Source organism: Arvicanthis niloticus, chromosome X (genome assembly GCF_011762505.2).
Source record: "Arvicanthis niloticus isolate mArvNil1 chromosome X, mArvNil1.pat.X, whole genome shotgun sequence".
In the NCBI taxonomy this organism is placed as follows: domain Eukaryota; kingdom Metazoa; phylum Chordata; class Mammalia; order Rodentia; family Muridae; genus Arvicanthis; species Arvicanthis niloticus.
The window spans coordinates 117089286-117110085 of NC_047679.1; the positions used below are offsets into that span (position 1 = coordinate 117089286).

At 36.8% G+C, this 20800-nt stretch overlaps 1 protein-coding gene across 5 annotated transcripts in view; it reads right to left on the minus strand.

The window, feature by feature from the left end:
• Mcf2 (MCF.2 cell line derived transforming sequence) overlaps window positions 1–20800 on the minus strand; it is a 106367-nt gene that overhangs the window by 35612 nt on the left and 49955 nt on the right. For 3 of the 5 annotated variants that reach the window (XM_076918242.1, XM_076918243.1, XM_034485230.2), the window contains 13 exons: window positions 20670–20800; window positions 19925–20039; window positions 17845–17964; window positions 15301–15492; window positions 13658–13849; window positions 12163–12334; window positions 10687–10734; window positions 6875–6918; window positions 5154–5233; window positions 2661–2727; window positions 1844–1959; window positions 1512–1581; window positions 408–500 (listed from right to left, as the gene is read on the minus strand). The exon at window positions 20670–20800 is cut by the window's right edge and continues 3 nt beyond it. In XM_076918242.1, the coding sequence (XP_076774357.1) occupies window positions 408–500; window positions 1512–1581; window positions 1844–1959; window positions 2661–2727; window positions 5154–5233; window positions 6875–6918; window positions 10687–10734; window positions 12163–12334; window positions 13658–13849; window positions 15301–15492; window positions 17845–17964; window positions 19925–20039; window positions 20670–20800 (1440 nt within the window). The remainder of the gene's footprint in view (window positions 1–407; window positions 501–1511; window positions 1582–1843; window positions 1960–2660; window positions 2728–5153; window positions 5234–6874; window positions 6919–10686; window positions 10735–12162; window positions 12335–13657; window positions 13850–15300; window positions 15493–17844; window positions 17965–19924; window positions 20040–20669) is intronic. The other 2 variants (XM_076918244.1, XM_034485229.1) reach the window with 1 other exon arrangement.

Sequence of the window (20800 nt, forward strand, 5' to 3'; positions counted from 1 at the left end):
CCCAGAGAAATTCCAGTCTTAATAATTGAGTTAAATATAGCCAATTGATCTAACAAAAATATACTGGAAGCTTTGTAGAAAAGAATTTCATGTGGCTATGGTCATGGGACAAGGAACATTAAAAGAGACCTAAATCTTCATTTTTCTAAAGCAGGAAGGAGAAAGACAAGCATGTTATTTGGAGATAGGAAGGCAAATACCAGAAGTAGCTAAAAGTGGTTGCCTCTGGGGAACAACAAATATGTATTCCTATACGTAAATGTGCATATGTGTTTACTTTGGTTGAGAATTGCTATTTCAATATATATATATATATACAAATATTCAAAGCAAAAAATGAATTTGCTAATGAGAAATATTCCAATATCTTTCAAAAGAAATGTGTTTAATACTTAAATAATTAATACCTGGAAAAAGGCACATTCAGAATACTTCCTCCAAATTAACTCTGACCTGGGTTTATTCTGACAGTATGTGGCATACATCTGAAAATCATCCTTCTGTAATAAAGCACAAATGCAAATATCATCAATTTATAAATATAAATTTTTGTTTTTAAAAAGGCTGAGCAAGACAGTATGTGACCAACCATGATAGTGAATGTGACATTAAAAACCCTGCTTTGGGTTCCAAGGGCAGCACACTCATTGGGCCAGACAGCAGGATACGTAATTCTACAAGCAATTTTAGAACTCCTGCTTACCAAACTTGACAGTTGAGCAAGAAACAAAAACCCTTATCTTTGTAAGCTATTTATTGTCATGATCTAATAGGTGCCAATGTGCATTTTCTGTGCTTAGTCTGCTAGCTGTCTAAATAAGAGAGCTTACAGCTAACTTCTAAGTTAGAAGTAGTCCTTGGTTCATCACTGAGACATCATCACATCTAAGTACATGGCTATACAGTTTTCTCTCCCTTTGAATCATCTTTCCCTAATCTTCTATTGGTCGATCTCCTACTCCTACTTTAACTTTCATTTCATGAGTGTCTTCTATATAGCCACTGTTATATCCTCAGGCTATGGATGATTCAACTGATTTCCAATCAGGAGAAGGTTGATCTTTCAAAAGGAGGAGAAACTAGATAACTTGTAATTTAATTTAAGAAAAATCTATAACTACATGATGGGACTCTCTGTCTCTTAAATTTTGTTTTTTAAAAAGGCATCTTCTATTTTAATTTTAACCAAGCTCAGTGTGATTTTATTAATATGTTCCTATCTCTCACATCTCTTCACCTAGGTAAGGTGGTCCCTGGACTTTGTTGCTATGACCTGAGTAATTGAAACAATACCACAGAAGGCAAATATGCCCTGAATATGTTTTCATCATTTTTTCCAACAAAACAGTTTTACATTAAGTATTTGCTGGAATTGATAAGTCTTCTCCAAAAACAACAGATATTAAAAGGAAAGGGAGAGGGGTTATCTTATCTCCAAGGTTACTTCATACAAAAGATACTTTTTGAGTGGCCAATATTTAGATAATTTTAAAGCAAGTCATCAGACTAACCCTTTCCAGGAAGCAAGGTCCCACTCTTTCTGGAGCATCAGAGCAATCTTCCAGTCTGCTCATGAAAATGCTGTGGAATTTTTAGACGAAAGTTATTTATGACATATAATAATAAACACGTTCTTCTTTCTACACCTTTGAAACAGGGTCTCTATAAATATCCCTGGCTGTCCTAGAACTCACTATATGAACCAGGCTGGCCTAAAACCCATAGAAATCCATCTCTTTCTGTCTCCCAAGTTCTGTTGTTAAAGATGTACATCACCACCACCCAGCAATAACTTTTTGAAAATAACAAAATCACCATAAAGTTGAATTTGGCAATTACATACTTGTTATGGAATTCATATATTTCTGCCATATTTCCAAAGAGAACATCCTTTTTATTTCTCAGGAGAGGTGGCATAAGGTCAAACATCTGTGGATTGTCCATCTCAGATCTGTAGCCCTATTAAAAAGAAATCAATTTTTGTATTTGAAATGTTTATGCTAATGTTTGCTTGGACCATTAACAGCATAAATCCAGCAAAATTTAGAGAAGACTTGTAAGTACAGCTAATTGAAATTTAACATTTAGATCCCTGAGTTATCAGAGTTATCTCTAGCATTCTTTTAGAATGCAGGATAAGAAAGTCAAGACTTCTACTCCATAGTCCAAATAAAAGTAGTACTGTGGCCTTCAAGGCTTTTATTGTAGTGCTGGAACCCAAACCAAAACCAACTATGAAAAATTATAGTACAGAATATAAAGTTCTACTTAAATTAAAAGTAAGTGTTTAGATTTCTGTTCAGACCAAATTACAAATTACTACCCTGGCATGTGTATCAAATGAGTACTTTTATCCAACCCTCAGTTCTTTCCATTTCAACCTCTAAGTAGCAGCCTGGGAATAATTACAACAATGCGCCATGACCCTAAGAGAACAGCTTCTTTTTCTGTAAGAAATTCTGAATCACATATCCACACTCCTGAGAGAGAATGTCAATGTAATCACTTAAACAACATGTAGTCTCAAATAACAGCGAATAACCACTAACAACCAAGGACAGAGACAGAAACATAAAAAGGCTCAGAACACTTTCTAATGAAAGTAGCCAGGGACTGTTTAGGAAAATGGTGGGAAAAGAAAACCAATTTGCTACACTTACCAACAAAACAGTAAACAGCTCTCGAACATACGCCCTCTCTGTCTGTATCAGCTCATTCAGGACATGGCTACAATGAACAGACCATAGTTATCAGTTACTGTCCCACTCTCATATCACATTACAATGGATCAGTTATTATCACTAAAAATAATCTAAAGCAGTGGTTCTCAAACCTATGGGTTTCAACCCCTTAGTGGGTTGCATTATCAGATATATGGCCTATCAGATATTTACATTATGATTCATAACAATAGAAAAATTATAGTCACAAAGTAGCAACAAAATAATTGTATGATTGGGGGTCACCACAACAACACAAAGAGTTGTATTAAAGGGTCACAACATTATTAGGAAGGTTTGAGAAGCACTGATCTAAAGTAAAATAACCTAGTATATTGGAACTACCTAGTAGTTTTGTTCCAGCATCAAAATATGAAGTTTATTTTATAGTTGTTGGAAAGAGTACCACCCAGAAGGCTCTTAAATATATTTTTAAAAAAGAAGGTCAGGTGTGGTGGTGCACACCTTTAATCCAGCACTCAAGAGGCAGAGGCAGGAGAATCTATGAGTTCAAAACTAACCTGCATTTTGAGCCAGTCAGGAATACAAAGTAAGATCTGTCTTGGAGGGGAGCAGGGTTTTGCAAATGTTAAAGAGCTGTGTATCCTCTACCTCTGTACATTTCTCCTTTTGTTTTTCATAGTTTAAAGAATGTAGACCCTGTTTTTTTTTCCAAAATGAGTTTCTTTAAATTATCTTACGTAACTTGGGACACATACATATCTCTATGCAATTTGATGCAAACTATTGGCCATTTCTAACAACAGAATATGAAATTTCATTGTCATTAGTTTTTTGAGACAGACCTCACTATGTAGCCCTCCTGCTCTATAACTATGTAAATCAGGTTGCCTTCAAACTCCGAGATTCCTCTGCCTCTGCTTCCCCAAGTTCTGGGATTAAAGGAATGCGCCTCCAGGCCCAGCTCATGATATAGAACTTATATATAGGTCAGTATTTTCAAGTTTAGAATATTAACATAATAATATAAAGTCATATAAAAGGGTCATTGTTGATATCTATGAAATAGTATCTATAATCAAGTATAGCTTTTGACAAGCCCCTTCATTGATTTTCCTTTCTTTTTAAAATGAAAGAAATAGTGTCATAGTTAGCTTTAGATGTCAATTTGACATAAAATTACAATAGCCTGGGAAAAAAGAATGTCAACTGAATAATTGTCCAATCTGTTTGGTATATACACAAGTCTGCAGGGCATTCTCTCGGGCGATATAGAGGACTCAGCCACTGTAGATCTTGGATTCTCTAAGACATCAGACTGAGTAATCAATGGGGAGAAAGCCAGTAAGCAACACCCATCCATGGCCTCTGCTTTAGTTCCCGTTAGTTCCTACCTCCAGGATCCAGCCCTGACTTCCTCTCACCATAGATAGTGATCTAGAACTATTGGCCAAATAAACCAGTTATTTCCCCAAATTGCTTTTGGTCATGGTCTTTACCAAGGCAACAGAAACCAAACTAAAACAGATAGTATGGCCCAAGGGTACAAACTTTCACTTCCTAATTGAATCACTCAGGGCATCCAGTGTACAGCATGGTTACAATCATTACTATCGTTAATTAAATGTCTTATATACAGGACATACACTTGCAAAGTAGCACTTACACACCTGTGTTCTTACCACAAAAAAGGCAAATGTCAGTCTTAACTAACTTGCTATGGCAATCACCTTATCATATCACACACTGTGTATACTGTGTTCATTTTTGATTCCCAATTATTTTTCAGTAAAACTGTGAAACACAGGAGTTGGAAGATGGCTTAGTAGTTAAGAGCACATGTTGCTCTTACAGAAGACTCAGGTGTAATTAACAGGATCCAAATGGAGGTTTATAATCATTGGAATTGCAGGTCCAGGAACTCTGACCCCTGAACCCCCACTTCTGCCTCATGAGCACTAAGCATGGACAATATGTGTGTGTGTGTTTGTGTGTGTGTGTGTGTGTGTGTGTGTACATATACACATATATATGTACATATATAGACATATATAGACATATATATATTTCTACACATATCTATCTATATAGTTAATATATACATATATGATTTAAGCTGGGAAACACAACAACAAAAAAATTAAAAAAAAAAAAAAAACTCTTGTTTTCCTTTTCAATCTGGAAATGAAAAGTACGAAATTCCTAAAAGGGGACTAGATGTAGCTGAGTGGCAGAGCACTTGCCTTATGATATACAATGTTACCAAAAAAAAAAATACCCAAGACTCATGAAACAGATCACAGCTGCTCAGATCTAAATCCAGGACTTGTAACACTCACCAGTACTGTTTAATACTCTAAACAGGACCCTATTTTGCAAAATGAAAATTCTAAGCACATGAGCCTTAGACACTAAACCAGAGCCTTCTGTGGTGAGATATGAATGTAGGTTAAAAAAAAAAAAAAAGAATACTTCTTTAAAATATCCAGGCTATTGTCCAATTTGGGAGACTGATCAGAACTCTTCGCTTGGCTGTTCTGAATGGCTTCGATCTGAAATAACAAAAATAAAAATTCAATCATGTCTATGTAGGTACAGTACTTTCTCAAATACATGTATATTAAATTAATGTCAATGTAAATTAAATTAATGTCTTTGAAGATAAATTAATATATAGCACTGCATTTTTCTAAAAATGACTTGGATATATACTAGTAAAATAAATGTTTTGAGTTACTTAAGGGCACAGATTTAAGGTACTAACTGGGATTTATTTTGTATACTTCTGTTAACATCAACAAAAGCCACTTTCTAGTCTATAGTAACGATAATAGAAACTACTTTGAGCATCACTATATTCCACACATAGGAAACTAAGAAGCTTCACAAATTTTATTTCTTTTTTATACTAACATCATATGTCATATTACCCCCTATTATTTAATAAGTCTGAGGTTAAGAGAATTTACCAACGACTATACCATCAATAAGTCAGAGTCTGGCATTAAATAAAGCCAGGCAGTCCAGTTACAGTTTGTACTACTATGCTATACTACAATGCCTCTTAGAGGTATGTTCTGGGTTCCACTTACTACCAAGGACAAACAAGTAATACATATGGTCCTGCAGATGTGAGGAGGCTACCCTGCAGATATAAGCCTGTAACAGATAACTGTGAAGAATAAAATCTTAGACACATGCACTACCTACTTCCTCTCCAAGGACACACCCCAAGACCCTCAGTGGATGCATGAAACTAGACAGTACTGAATGGTTCATGTACTATGCTTTGTCCCATATATGTGCATTCACAATTTTGTTTAAAAAGTCATGTATAAATTAGGCACAGTAAGAGATTAACAGTAATAACTGATAATAAAATGTTGGAGAGATATATATCCTCTTTCTTTTTCCCTAGAATTTTTCATTTACTGTTTTGAACCATCATTGACCACAGGTAACTAAGACTGCCGAAACTGAAATAAGGGAGGGGTACCTTACTCATCCAAAAACAAGGGCTGGGTGTGCTGGTACATGTCTTTAATCTCAGCACTCTGGAAGTAGAAGCAGGTAGCTCTCTAGGAGTTTGAAGCCAGCCTAGTCTATACAGTGAACCCAAGGAAAATTCAAAAAAGGGATGAGAGGGAAAGAGGGAGGGAGGGAAAGAGAAAGGGAAAAAAGGAGAGAGGAAGGGAAGGAGGGAGGGAAAGGAAGAAGGAAGGAGGAAGGGAGGAAAAATAAGAAAGAAAGAAATAGATACATTTCCTGCATCCTACATCAGTGTGTTCATGGTCCATGATAAACTGGACTCTTTGCTTTGTTTTGGCAGTACTACACTCATTTATGAAAGAAAGCACCATTTGTAGAAAGACTAAGCATTGCTTAGGTGTGTGGAGGTGGACAACATGAAGAGGGACTGCAGTGCTCTACAGAAATTATTCTGAATGTAAGTCAGGATTTAAAAAGAAACAAAACAATACGAAACTAACAACAACAACAACCAAACTACTCACACACTGGGACTATGCCAGTACTGTAATTAGACACGGGCAGCAGATTTTTTTTTAATATGTGTAAGATTTTCAAATTCACAAGGTAAGTATAATAAATGAAAAACATGCCTGAAACCCCATGCTAATCCTACAATTGTAGCAGCACAGCCAACACTGAATTCATTAATCAATTATACTTACTTTCATGGTGCCCTGAGTTTGAATCTGTCTCCAAGACTTCTTTACTGGTAGAGAAATGTGAAATAATGTTAAACTGGAATTAAAGTCAACACTTTTAACGAAAACACAAGCGTGTTTATTAGAAAGAAATTGTTTCAATATATTTGTTAGTGTTTCAAGGCACTCTACAGAAGACAGCAACTGGTTAGATAGCTATATACATCCAACTGAACTTCTTATGGAGCATAAGTTTGCTATGGCCATCCTCGCCTGGAGCACACATGCACTTACTTGCCAAAAAAAGGGGGTGTTAAGTGTTCACAATTATGTTCAAATTCAGTATGCATTCTGGCACATAAACATTTAATCACATTGTCGTTCACTTACTCACTGGATCAAAGATTTCTCTGAATCAAGTCCTACATGTATGAGACCAGGGAAGACAGGAGAGGGTATCGGGGGGGGGGGGGGGGGAGGGCGATGAAAAGAACAAATTATGGGGCTGGCAAGATGTTTCATCAAGTAAAATTGTTTGCTGCTAACCATGATGAGTTTATCTTGTTTTCACAACCTATATGGGAGGAAAGAAGCAGCCCTAGCAAATCGTTCCCTCATGTACATGTATGTATAGTTTTACACCAGCATGTGCACGTGTGCATGCACACACACATGCAAATAAGAACAAATTATGTATGAAAATGTCATAATGAAAGTCATTACTTTATATGTTAACTTGAAAGTTGATGACAAAAACCCAAGTTCATCCTAGTAAGTATAATATCCACTATTTATTTGGCACTTACCCCAACCAGGTCCTGATCTAAGCCCAATGATTTGTTTTCTTCTTTAATTCTCAAATCTACGCTAAGAGATGGACAACAACATCTATCTCATTTTACAGATAAGATATCAGTAAGGTTGACATCTGTTCAGGAGGTAGAATTTAAACCTGTACATGTTTCCAATCACTACAGGAAACATTTCCAAAGCAGGGTAAAAATGCTCATTTAAAGAACCCTCATCAAAAGGTCAAGGCCTTAATCTTTATTTTTAAACAATACATCTCCAGCACTGGAGAAAAATAAAACAGGGTGGAGAGTGAACTGGAAATATAACTCAATGGTAGAACACTTGTCTAGCATGTGTTCAGTTCCCAGCACTAGGGAAGAAACGATGGTTTTCACAGAAGTAAGCAGAGTCAGATGTCCTTTAAAAGTAAAAGCCACAGACAGACAAACCAAAGAATAGATTAAGTTCTGAATCAAGAAGGCTGCTATCCTTCTGGGGTACACGAGCACCACTCTCAGCATAGAAGAAACACATCTTCTATCCTCCTTTTCTTGGCAAGAGCTAGTGTCAGGCACACTCAGGGAGTGGATGGTCTTTCATTTTATAAAATGTAAATATTTCACCATCATTAATTATCAAGTTTTGACACATAAAAGTTAAATATAAATATGTTAGACTTAGTGTGAATTATCATATAAGATCAGCTTCTTAATAAGTACCAGTGTGCCTCATCTTAAAGATACCTAACATACAAAGATCCAAACTTATTTCTTAAAGTAAATTATGGTTTAGTTGTAAATACATTGAAAAATGTATATGTGTGTATCTTTTTCTGAAAAGCAAGGTAAATATATTCATTCTTTCAACAATGTAAAGGCATACATACAAAATAGCTGGACACCAGTGTGATATGTCAAGCTAGCTTTGTGTTTGTGGATATACAAAGATGACTTGCACACAGACCTTGTCCCTGCAAAGCATCCTCCCTAGCAAGTGTAACAACAAACAGGTAAGTAGGCTGTATGGAAGAAGTAGACTCAGAATAGTAGCTAGCAAGAAGGCAATGGAAGAACAGGGAAAGATAGTCTAAAGAAACAGGAATCTATGCAAACTCCACAAAGTAACAGAAGAGAAAAAAAGGCAAGGAGACTGTGGCAATGGGAGCCAAAGAGACTATGGTCAAGGCCACCAATGATGTTATCTTGGACTGAGAAAGTAGCAGTAAAGAAAGTAATGATAGGAATTACTAGATGCACAGATGGCATATTTATCAACAAATACAATTAACTGTATATGCCAGGAAGTGCATGCTGACAGGAGCCTGATATAGCTGTCTCCTTAGAGGTCTGCCAGAGCCTGACATATATGGAGGTGGATGATTACAGCTAACCATTAAACTGATCAAGGGGTTCCCAATGGAGGAATGAGAGAAAAGACTGAAGAAGCTGAAAGGGCTAGTGGCCCTATGAGGAGAGCAACAATACCAACCAACCAGAGCTCCCAGGGTTTAAACCACCAGCCTGGGTGCACATAGGGAGGGAATCCAGCTGTATAGGTAGGAGAGGATGGTATTGTTGGGCATAGGTGGGAGAGGAAGTCCTTGGTCCTGTGAAGGCTGGATGCCCCAGTGTGGGGGAATTTGAGGGCAGGGAGGTAGGAGTGGGTAGGTGGGGGCATATCCTCATAGAAGCAGGAAGAAGGGGGATGGAATAGGGGGTTCCTGGGTGGGGGGAAATGGGGAAAGGGGATAACATCTGAAATATAAATAAAATATTCAATAAAAATTTTTTAAAAAGAAAGTAATAATAGGAATTACTAGAGGCACAGATGGCATATTTATCAACAAATACAATTAACTGTATAGGAATGAGCAGGAATCTAAGCTTGGACAAATGGGGACATTACAGTACCAGTTAACAATGATGAGACTGTTTCCTATGGGAAATTTGATGTTTTAAATACCAGTCTGAAGCTTAGGTGACAGACCTAGACTAAAAATAGAGCTTTCAGAGCCCAACCATATCTAACACTATTTTTCACTGGCATTGCCCTTCTATAGTTTCTCTTCATACTCAGTGGGAATTCATCAAACATCTTATCACATCTAGTTGACAGGGACTATGCTAGATGGAAAACTAAATTTAATGAAGAAAAAAACTAAACAAGCAAAAACAGAATAAAAAACCAGTTTGACTCGTTTTGATGAAAAATTAGCACACACTTTGATTTGGCCAAATACTTGATTTACCAACTCCAAGTTTTAGAATCTTGTCTGAAATATGTTATTGCCTACATTACCCATAGACCAATAGGGTAACATGCAGAAGGTTTAAATAGTGATCTGGCTTTATTTACAAACCATAATAGATGATGGAGAATATCATGTATCCACCTCAGCCATTTATCCATTAAAGTGCCTTCATCTGCATAAATACACAAGGTAGTATTAAGCTGAAGCAAATTCAAGCTACTTTAAATATTTCATTTATGCATGATGTAAGAGTCTTTAAAAATGAAGAAAGCCCTGATTCATATTAATTTCACTAACTCTTTTTAATATGTATTTTATTATTTATTTTGAATTTTATTTTATTTTGAATGTCTTTGTGGTTGTGGGTAGGCAGATGGGTATATGGGTGCGCATAGAGGCCAGAAGAAGGCACTAGATCCCCTGGTGCTGGAGTTACAGGTGATACTGAGCTGCCACATGGATGCTGGGAAGTAAACTGGAGTCCTCTGGAAGAGTAGGAAGTGCTCTGAACCACTTAGCCACCTCTCCTGCTTCCTCTTCTTTCCTTTTGTTAAGTGGTCATTTTATGAAAGAAAACCGACTTTAGAAGCACACTCTATTCTTTACAGTCACTTTTAAAGATGAGTTCAATACTGAGAGAGAATAATGTATGGTTGGTATGAAAAATTACATAAAGTTATTTGCAGATAGAATTAAAGAATGATTTAAGAAGATTTTAGATGCCAAACTGGTTTTTCATGTGTACAAACTCATAAAATGTACTGATGGTAAGTAATATAATAAAGATGGGTACCTTTTGAAAAATTTTTACATGCTTGAAAGAAAGAATATCCAATTCCCACTGCAGAAAGAAAGTGTAATGCCATTAAATAAAAATCTGAGAAAGAAAGAAAAATGAAATAATACAAAACAATTTTTTGAATGACTAATGACATGACTGGGTAGTGGATGTCCTGGTCACAATCCAGAGTGCTCTGCTGCAGAGAGTCTTGAGCTTTAGGGGGTCTATTAAGAAAATAGATTTAATCAGAGGGACGGGATAGTCCAATTTATTGAGTAATTCTTGTTGTCAACAATTTATTTTACTTTCTCTTTATGATCACCTTTTATGTGAGAAGGTATTTCTCCCTATTTTACAGACAAGGAGAGTGAGGCCATCAATGTGCCTAAGGACACACAGCTAAAGTATCCTGATATGTAACTGATGCCCACTTTGTGCTTAGAAATACATCATTTGTTTAGTATAATCAGTTCATTTTGTTACTTTGTTCTTTTTACTTTTTTCAGTATCTTTGATATTTCCAGTATCTCGGTATATTTTTAATATAGTCAACATTATTTATTTAAGCCATGGCTCATACAATCTTATTTTACCTATATGTATACATTTTGGAATTACTAACCATATAACTTCCAATGCATTTGTAACTTAATCCATGCTAGAGATAGGTTATATTTATTCATTACCTCTGGCTCAATCCTTATCTGCATTTCAAAGTAGTTTCCTTCACTAGTAAAGGGACTGATGCAATTTAACTCAGAGACTGAACTTAGTCACATGTTCAACTCTTCAACTAATTTAACTTGTAGAAAAGATAAAACTGCTCTCTCTCGAAAAGCTACAGAGATAGCTCTAGGAAACCCTTGTGGAAATAATGTTTTCACACTTTCGGGTACAACACCATTATAAGAATAATTATTTTCCTATAGAACTTAGAAAGGAATGGGATAGTATACAATTAAATAGACTTAAAAGATTAAAGAAAAAATGGAAACTGTAACAAAAAAATTACTAACACAATTAGGATTGACCAGCATCTATTTAGATAAGGCAATCCACCCTATCATATAAGATACTCAAAATCAAGCATCGTTTAAGAATCAAATAATTGTTCACTGAAATAACAGTAAGAATGCAGGTTTATAATGCATGTACATGTATGCACATATAAAATTCACATGCTTCTGAAGAAAATCTGAAGGTCTAAAGCTGGAAAAATTGTCACACTCATCTCTCAAGCTAGAATACTTCACATTGAGGTGTCCATCATCTGACCGAAATCGGTGCTACTACTATGCCTTAGAAACATAAAGGGATATCATTCTGACTTCTGCCTTGTACAACAGTGGTTAAACATAAACAAAGAGGCTCAAAGGTTTTAAAATGTATCAGGATTTAAAAGGAATTTAGTAGATACATCACGTTCATCAAAGGAAACAATATCAAGACAAAGAAAGACATAGCAAACATGAAAACAAGCTGCTTTACCATGTTTAGGTGAAAAGAATAGTGTTGTGGATCTCGTCCCACTTTGAGGTGCAGGAATCACAGTCTGGACTACCTCCTCAGATCTGTCCTTTAGGCTCTTAGAACCAGCCTGTTGATTCTCAAATACTCTTCGAATAGTTTCAAGCTTTAGTTGTATATTCTGCATTTGAGCCTACGGATTGCATAAGATATCTATGAGCTAGGGCTGGAGAAATGGATCACCAGTTAAGAACACTGGCTACTCTTGCAGAGGACATGGGTTCAATTCCCAGCAACCACATGTCCACTCAGAAACATCTTTATTTCTAGGTTTGGGGTTATTCAACACCTTCTTCTAGCCTCCACAGGCACCAGGCATTGCCCACAGCACACATGTATACACGCATGCAGTTAAAACGTATATATACATAAAATAGAAACTCATGAGTTGCTCTGCGGAGTGCAATATGTCTTTAATCCCAGAACTAAGGACACAGACAGAGGCAAGCAGATCTCTTGAGTTCAAGGCCAGCCTGGTCTACATAGCAGTTCCAAGTCAGCCAGTGCTACATAGCCAGATTTGTCTCAAAAAATGTATGAGTTACTTTCTAATATGCATCATAACAACTACTATTACATTTATCAAACACAGTTAAAAATTAATTTTTGGACTTTATTGGATCCTGGGTCCAAAAGGAACATAAGAAACCCAGGCAGAGAAACTGACCAAACATTGTTCAATGCTATATCACAAAGCTATGGGAAAGGAGTGTAATTAAAGGCCACGGGAATTCTTAGGGGAAATGTTTCTTTTATTAACTGTTCCTGTTGAATAAAGCAGCTTTAAGCAAAAAGAAATTAATTTTTGGACTGAGAGATGGCTTAGTCACTACAGTGCCTGCTGCATAATTATAAAAACCTGAGTTTTACAAACATGTAACACAAACACAAAAACAACTTATTTTAAGCATAAAATATAACTAGAGCAAATTTAGTAAAGAAAAAGAACATATTAGTGTATCTCTTCATGTAAATATAAAACTAAAGGTCCATTGTAAACACCCTGAGGGGTGGAATATGTCAATCATAAAATTGATCCTAACACTCCACTCCACTCCACTCCACTTAGGGGCCCATCTCTGAGGATACAAAACAAAATATATGTGAAAGCTCACAGCACATTTAAATCACTTAAAAATAATAGTCAGGCTGGATTTAGTAACAGGAGACCAGCCTGGTCTACACAAAGAGTTCTAAGCCAACCAAAGCTATATAGTAAAACCTGTCTCAAACATCCTAATAATAATAAATATTAATAGACTCAAAGCTAACAGTGAAAGTCTTATTATATAGCAAACATATGCCTTTGGATTCTTTGATACATGACAGTGGCGATACGCCCCATAATCCCAAAAAGGATTGTGTATACACATACCAATATAAGGTTGGCTGTGAGATAGTTAACTCTTACACCATAGTGATTAGTTTGTGTGTCTTTGAATAAATTGTCTCTCACCTTGAGTTCGGGAGATAGAAGTACATCAAATTCATATTGCAGGTTTTCAAGATCATAATTAATGAAAGGCATGGCCATTTGAAGGAAATTGTCCACATCCTGAAGGGCTTTCTGAGCATCTTCTTTAGTCTGAAACTTATCCATTCCCTGGTTAGCGAGGAGGCATTCCCCTTGATCACAGCACTGACGTGCCTGATGAAGAAAATCACAAAAATCAAAGAGGCAAACATAAGATGGATAAAGGGAACATGGGCTTGCCACTAAAAGAGCCATCTCCTGGTTTTGTATTATTACATCTTAGTGGAGGGGAGGGAGTGTGGGTGAGTATACAAAGCATATTCATGCCATAGCATACATGTGGAGGTCAGAGGACAACTGGGCAGGAGTCATTGATTTCTTCCCAGCACATGGGCCCTTTGGATTAGACTCTGGGGATGAAACTCATCAGTCTGATCCACTGAACAATTTTGTGGACTGGAGCTATCTCACTTCTGTCAATCAGAATTCTTGTCAGAGCCCAGCTGTGGTGGCACACAATTTTAATCCCAGCACCCAGGAGGCAGGTGCAGGTGAATCTCTGAGAGTTTGAAGCCAGCCTGATGTACACGTGTAGCAAGTTCCTAGCCAGCTAGACCTACATAGTGAGATTCTGTCTCCATTCAAAAGAAAGAAAGAAAGAAAGAAAGAAAGAAAGAAAGAAAGAAAGAAAGAAAGAAAGAAAGAAAGAGAAAAATGCTTTCAGAGCTGTTAATAAATGATATCTGGTGTTGCCCCCAGAAATTCTGATTCAGTAGCTCTGGGCTGCCAGCCAGACATTTATACTGTTAAAGCACTCCACAGGTATCGCTGATGCAGAGCCAAGGTTGGGAAGCACTGCATTTATTTCATAACAAATAATTTCTCCTGCAGCAGAAGTCTGGCCATTTTCTCAACACTAACAGTTTAGTTGCATGTTATTTTCTACAAATCAATGACTGAAATATGAAACTTCTAACAGAATATAAAGTGTAATATCAATGCTTAATGATTGCCAAGGACAAGAATAAGTTTTTTTTTTTTTTGAACCAAAGAGAGAGAGATGTGCAAATTAACATCCTTATGTTCCAATGTGATGATGTCGACAAATGGCACTCCTGCTTACATTCCTGTGCCATGACTGCATCTGTAGGATAGTATTTTCATTCACTGACCTATAGGCATGGCAAAATATTTTTCATTTACCAGTTAATTTTTAGTACTGTACTATGAAATGTGGAAGGAATTTCAGGCTTCTGCAAAATGTCCCCTGGGCTTTTAAGTGTTATGACTGCAGAATCTCACCAGGTTTCAGAAATAGATGTAAACTAGAAAGGAGACCATCACCAACACTGTCTCCACACTGAAAATGGGGCAAAACTGGTACTATAGGGAGATAGACTGAAAATCCACAATGAGGCTCAAGGTTTAAGATCTCTTACAAATTTAAATCCAACACTGTAGCTACTAACCCCTTGACCTCTAAGAAGAGGCATATGGGCAAGTATGTAAGAAGATGAAAGGTGTACCATAAGGCAAATCAAATGGGCAAGATTATGAGGATTGGAAAACTCAAGACAAAACAAATTCTGTCCTATTTCGAAATGGAGCCTTTGCAATCATATTACCTGCTGTAGGAGTCTGTGCATTTTGAAAATTCTGTTCAGCTGGATCCGCTTTGTTCTGATCTCGTTAACTAAAATATCAGAAAGGTAGCGCAGCTCATTACACCTCTGGCAGATTAAGTCAAGTGCATAGTGGTGATTCGATGCCAGCTTGTGGCCATGGAGTATCACCATCTGGGCCTTGGCTAACAGTTCCTGATTTGAAAGAGGAGAGAAAAATCATAATTGCATGATCTCTGCTCATACAAAAGGTGGGAGAGGAGAGGGAAGGGGAAGAGCAGGGGGGAAGAATCATTAAAGAACATATTCAGCAAGGGATATGGTTACAAAACATGATTGATTTCATTGCCATTTTCTGCATTCAACAAAAGAAAACACACACACAAATTTTACAGTGACATTGATTAGTTACAGCAGTGACTATCAGAAGCTCATGAATTTCTGAGTATAAAATGAAAGTCAACTACCTCATTTCACTCGGGATATAAAGAGTACCTTCCAGTGTACACAGACGTAAAACAAAAACACATACAAAACCCAGTGTAAAGTAAACACCAGACAAATGAAAACAAATACAGTTCTTTTTTGTACAGCATGTGTTTTATTTTTATTGTATTAATAATATTTTCAAATATACAAATTTTAATGGTCATGAAATATAGCTATCCATTTATTCTTTTTTATTGGATATTTTATTTACATTTCAGATATTATTCCCTTTCCCCATTCTCCTCCCATAAACTCCCTATCCCATCCCTCCTCCTCCTTTTTGCTTTTATACCATTTTAGTTACATTTCTATGTCAATTCCAGTCCCTCCCTTGTCTGAGTACTTCTGACATTCTGAATATCAGAAGGGACTCTCATGACCTTACCTCCATTCTATCAACTACTGATTCCCATAGAACAGTGACTGAACCATAGTAGGAATATACATAATGTTTCCCAAGGCAAAATAAAGCAAATTTTAGCCCATCTGAGCCTGGACTAGCCTGCCTAGCTATTGGGAAATGCATAATTAAAATAGAGAGTTGCTTTTTAAATGGACTAGAACTGTGGTTCTCAACCTTCTTAATGCTGTGATCCTTTAATACAGTTCCTCATGTTGTGGTATCCTCCAACCATAAAACTAGTTTCATTACTACTGTATAACTGTCATGACTCATAATGTAAATATTTGACATAAAGAATACCTGGTATGCAATCCCTGCAAAATGGTCATATGATCCCCTCCCCAGAATGGTCCTGACCCACAGGGTGAGGAACACTATTGTTTTACTTAGCTTGAATTGCCAACTTAACACAGCCTAGAGTGAGATGAAAGCCTCAACAAAGGACTTTCCTAGATCAGATTGACCTCTGGGTATGGTTGTGAAGGATGTCTTGATTGATGTAGGACCCAGACTACACTGGTCAGCACCATCCCTAGGCAGCTGTTCCTGAGCTGTATAAAAATCTAGCTGAACACGAGTCAGTAAAGAAGCTAGCAAGCAACATTCTCCCATGATGTTTTCTTCAGGTTCCTGACCCTTTAAAATAGACTGTGATCTAAAACTTTAAGCCAAATAAACCTTTCTTTCCCAAAGTGGCTTTTGCTCAGAGTGTTTTGACACAGTAATGGGAAGGAAACTAGGACAACTACCGAACTGAATGCTTCAAGTGACAAGTTCTGTGCCATATGTCTTAAATCACATTGGAAAAACGTATTAAAAACAAACAAAGCTTGTGGCTTCCCAATCAGTTCACCTTCTCTTTCCATGATGTCATAGGGAGATGTGGACTGCAATCAGTGTCTACAAACCTAATGCCTTCAGTAGTTACTGCAACCCCTGGCCTGTAGGTTTTATTTGCACATGTTCGTGGTTCACTTGTGAGTCTGTTTTCTAAGAACATATCTATAAAGCATTGTCTTGCTGTGGTATACAAGACAGGAAAGCAAAGGCAGTTTACTAAGTACTAAGTCATGAATCTAGGCTATAAAATTAACAGGAATGCTGACAACTGCTCTTCCTTTGAGCACATGCTACATATCTAAGAGCTATGCTAAGTACTTCCTAGACATTTAATACTCAACAAAGTAGGCCATTTTACCTGCTAGTTAGCCTAAATAGAGCTGTCCATGCGGGTCTATATTGATTCAACTTCATGTATCATGATAGACGTTAAACAACATATAGTCTTATATTATTTCATAATTTCCAGATACCAAATTCCTTTTTTGGTGCCAGGGTCTCATATAGAATAGGTGAGCCTAAAACTCACTATGTATCTGAGGCCCCATTATATATCATTCTTGATAGACATTTTTTTTCCTAACATCTCCAGGATAATTTATAGTCTCATTCCTACAGATTGCTTTCAAACAGATCCTACGACTTAAATAGTTTCCTACAGCTTCATGATGCATCTGCACTGTCTCCATAGGGCCAAACCCACAATGGATTTTAGGCTAATATGATTGTATCAATTATATAGATATGGGAGGTTAAGTATAATAAACATTTATACTAAATCCTAGTGAAACACAAACATTAAAATGTTATCTTACCTGAGATTTGTCATCCAAGATCTCTATTTTTTTAAGTCTTTGTTTTACTTGAGCTAAGTTCCCTGTTATATCACCCAGTTGTCTTTGTTGACTTAATAAAAATTCAACTTGAGTCACAGCCTAGAAGCAAGAAAGAAAGGTTTTAAGAACACGTGAATTATTAACCATTCATCTTTAGTAATGATCACACTAAATAAGAAGCACTATTAAATGTGAATGCCAATATGAGAAAATTTCACACATAAAGAATATGTTCAGCTATTTTATTCACAGAAATGAATATAATCTGCTAAAATGTAGCCTCCTAGATATCCATGCACACATGATTTATATAAGATCACTATGTACATGTGCAGTCATATATATGAACATACTTTCATAAATATACATTCATGCACATATACATACTTTTGTATATGTGCATGTATTTTCCCCAGCTATGTAGTAACTGGCCCTAGGAACAAGAAACTCCAGTAGCAATGAGCACCACCTTTCATCCATAGCTTCATCTTTGATACCATTTCCCCTAAAAAGTAACCAAGATTCCTCAGGAAAATGGCTGCTTCCAAGACTAAGACAGAACACATACAAGATGAGCTTGAATTATCTCTTCATGTAAGAAAGGAAGGAGGTAATTTTTTTTAATCTTGACAAATATCACAAAAATAGAGTAGCCACTTTGAAATAAATATCAAAGAAGTTCAGAATAGCATTGGAAGAAAAACAGCTGGTGAGCTGGCTCAGAGGTTAACAGAGACCTCACAGGCAACAGCTCTGCTGTACATATACCTGCATATACAAATACACACAATTTTAAAATAATAAAAAGTATTTTTAGTCTGGTGTAGTAACTCATACCTTTAACCCCAGTAACTCAAGAGACAGAAGTAGGGGGATCTTTATGGGTTCCAGTATAGCCTGACCTATATAGTAAGTTCCAAGCTAACCAAGGCTATGAGTGAGAGCTTGTCTCAAAACAAGCAAACAACAAATAAATAAACCTCTTTTTTTGATCCTCAACAGGCTACAGAGATGGCTAAACAGTAAGAACATTTACTGCTCATGCAGAGAACCTGGGTTTGATCCACAGCACCGATACTAGGCTTATTACCACCTATAACTCCTGCTCCAGGGGAGACAACGATCTCTGGTCTCCACAGGCATATCCACAAATGTGCTGTAGATAAGTTCATGCAGGTGCGTGCATGCACACACACACACACACACACATAAATAAATAAAATAATCTTTTAAAACAAAATCATTTTACAAAAAGAATAGCAATGAGATATGGAGCGATAGCTCAGTCAGTAAAAGTGCTTATCACACAGATATGATACTCTAAATTCAATACTCAGAACCCATATTTTTAAAAGTCTGGCATGGTGCTGTGTGCTTACAATCCCAGTGTAGAAGAGGTGGAGACAGGAAGATACATAAGGCTCTCTGACCAGACAGCCAATGAAAAACCCTGTTTCAAATACCACGGTGGGCCATTTTTTACTCTCTCTCTCTCTCTCTCTCTCTCTCTCTCTCTCTCTCTTTCTCTCTCTCTTTCTGTGTGTGTGTGTGTGTATATTTGTGGTTTTAAGGACATTATTGGGTTAACTGATAGAATAATGATGGCAGGTATCACAAAAGTCTTGTACTGACATTGAATGCAGTGTCTTTTATAACTGAAAAATGATTCTGTAAGACAATGTTCTTACTATAAGAAAAAAATAATATGTTTAGGAGAAAATGGCCGTACCTATAGTATGTAGTGTATAAAAATCAATGGGGATCACTTCCTTGGAAAACTATGTTATAGCCTGAAAGCTCTTCATATTGAAAATAAGTTTAAAGAATGAACATGAAGGTAGAAAAAGACTCTGTTCCTGTCATACTAAATGACATGTCAGTGCTTTGTCACAGTGGAAGAAGTGAAGGCTTGGAAGTTAGCAGAGATTTTCTTTGTTCCAAGTCAAGGAATTTGTCTCCTATGTTCTTCCTGAGCTGAAAACTGACATCTTGTAAGAGTGCCTTTCTAATGCTTATGAGTAAGGGCCTCCATCACAAGGAAAGAACTGTTTTAACTGACCTCTTGAAAGTCTTGTTCAAACCTCCACAGTTGCAGATACTGTTCCATTTTCAGCTGATGTTTTTCCCAAAATCCATCAAAAGCAGTTTCCATATCATGCACCTGAGCCAGCAACCTTGATAAACAAAAGCCAAAGAAGAATTCCTTAGAAATAACCATTTATGGACGCAGGTATTAAACCTTAGCTGTTAATTAAGAATTAAAACATTCCCAATCAACATGATGTACTGTCCCGCCATGGGCCCAAAGTGACAGGGTCAAGTTGAGCAAAGACTGAAATCTCTGAAGCTGCAAGGCAAAATAAACATGTCCTCCATAGGAACAAGAAAAAAATTTTTTTTAAAAATGGATGAATTATAGGCAAAGACCAGGAGTGGTGGCACACGCTTTAATCTAGTAGTAATGGTGTGAAGGAATGCAGGCCTCTGTAGGTTTAAGGCTAGCCCAATTTATATGGAGTCCCAGGCCAGCTACAGCTACATGGTAAGATTCTTTCTCAAAAACAGGAAAAAAAGGAATTATAATCAAAAATAGTCTATGACACTATGACACTTGGCTCGGGCAAAGAAAAATCAATGTCTGGGGAACTTAATTCTGCAAGTGAACTACTGTCTGCAGACTAACCCAGAAAAGAAGTTCCCAGACTTCTAGAGGTCCAGAAATACTTTCCTACCTAACAGCAACAAACAATGTAAAATTCCTAGTTTGAAAGTCTAAGTGACTTTTAAAAGAAGGGAGTGCTTACTTTTTAATAGTTTGCCAGTCACCATTTGTGTGCTGAGGACATTCGAGACTTGAACTGACAGATTCTTCGGTGTCGGGCACTTGCAGGCTCATGAGCAGAACTTTTCCTTCTTTGGTTACAGCAGTTAAGTC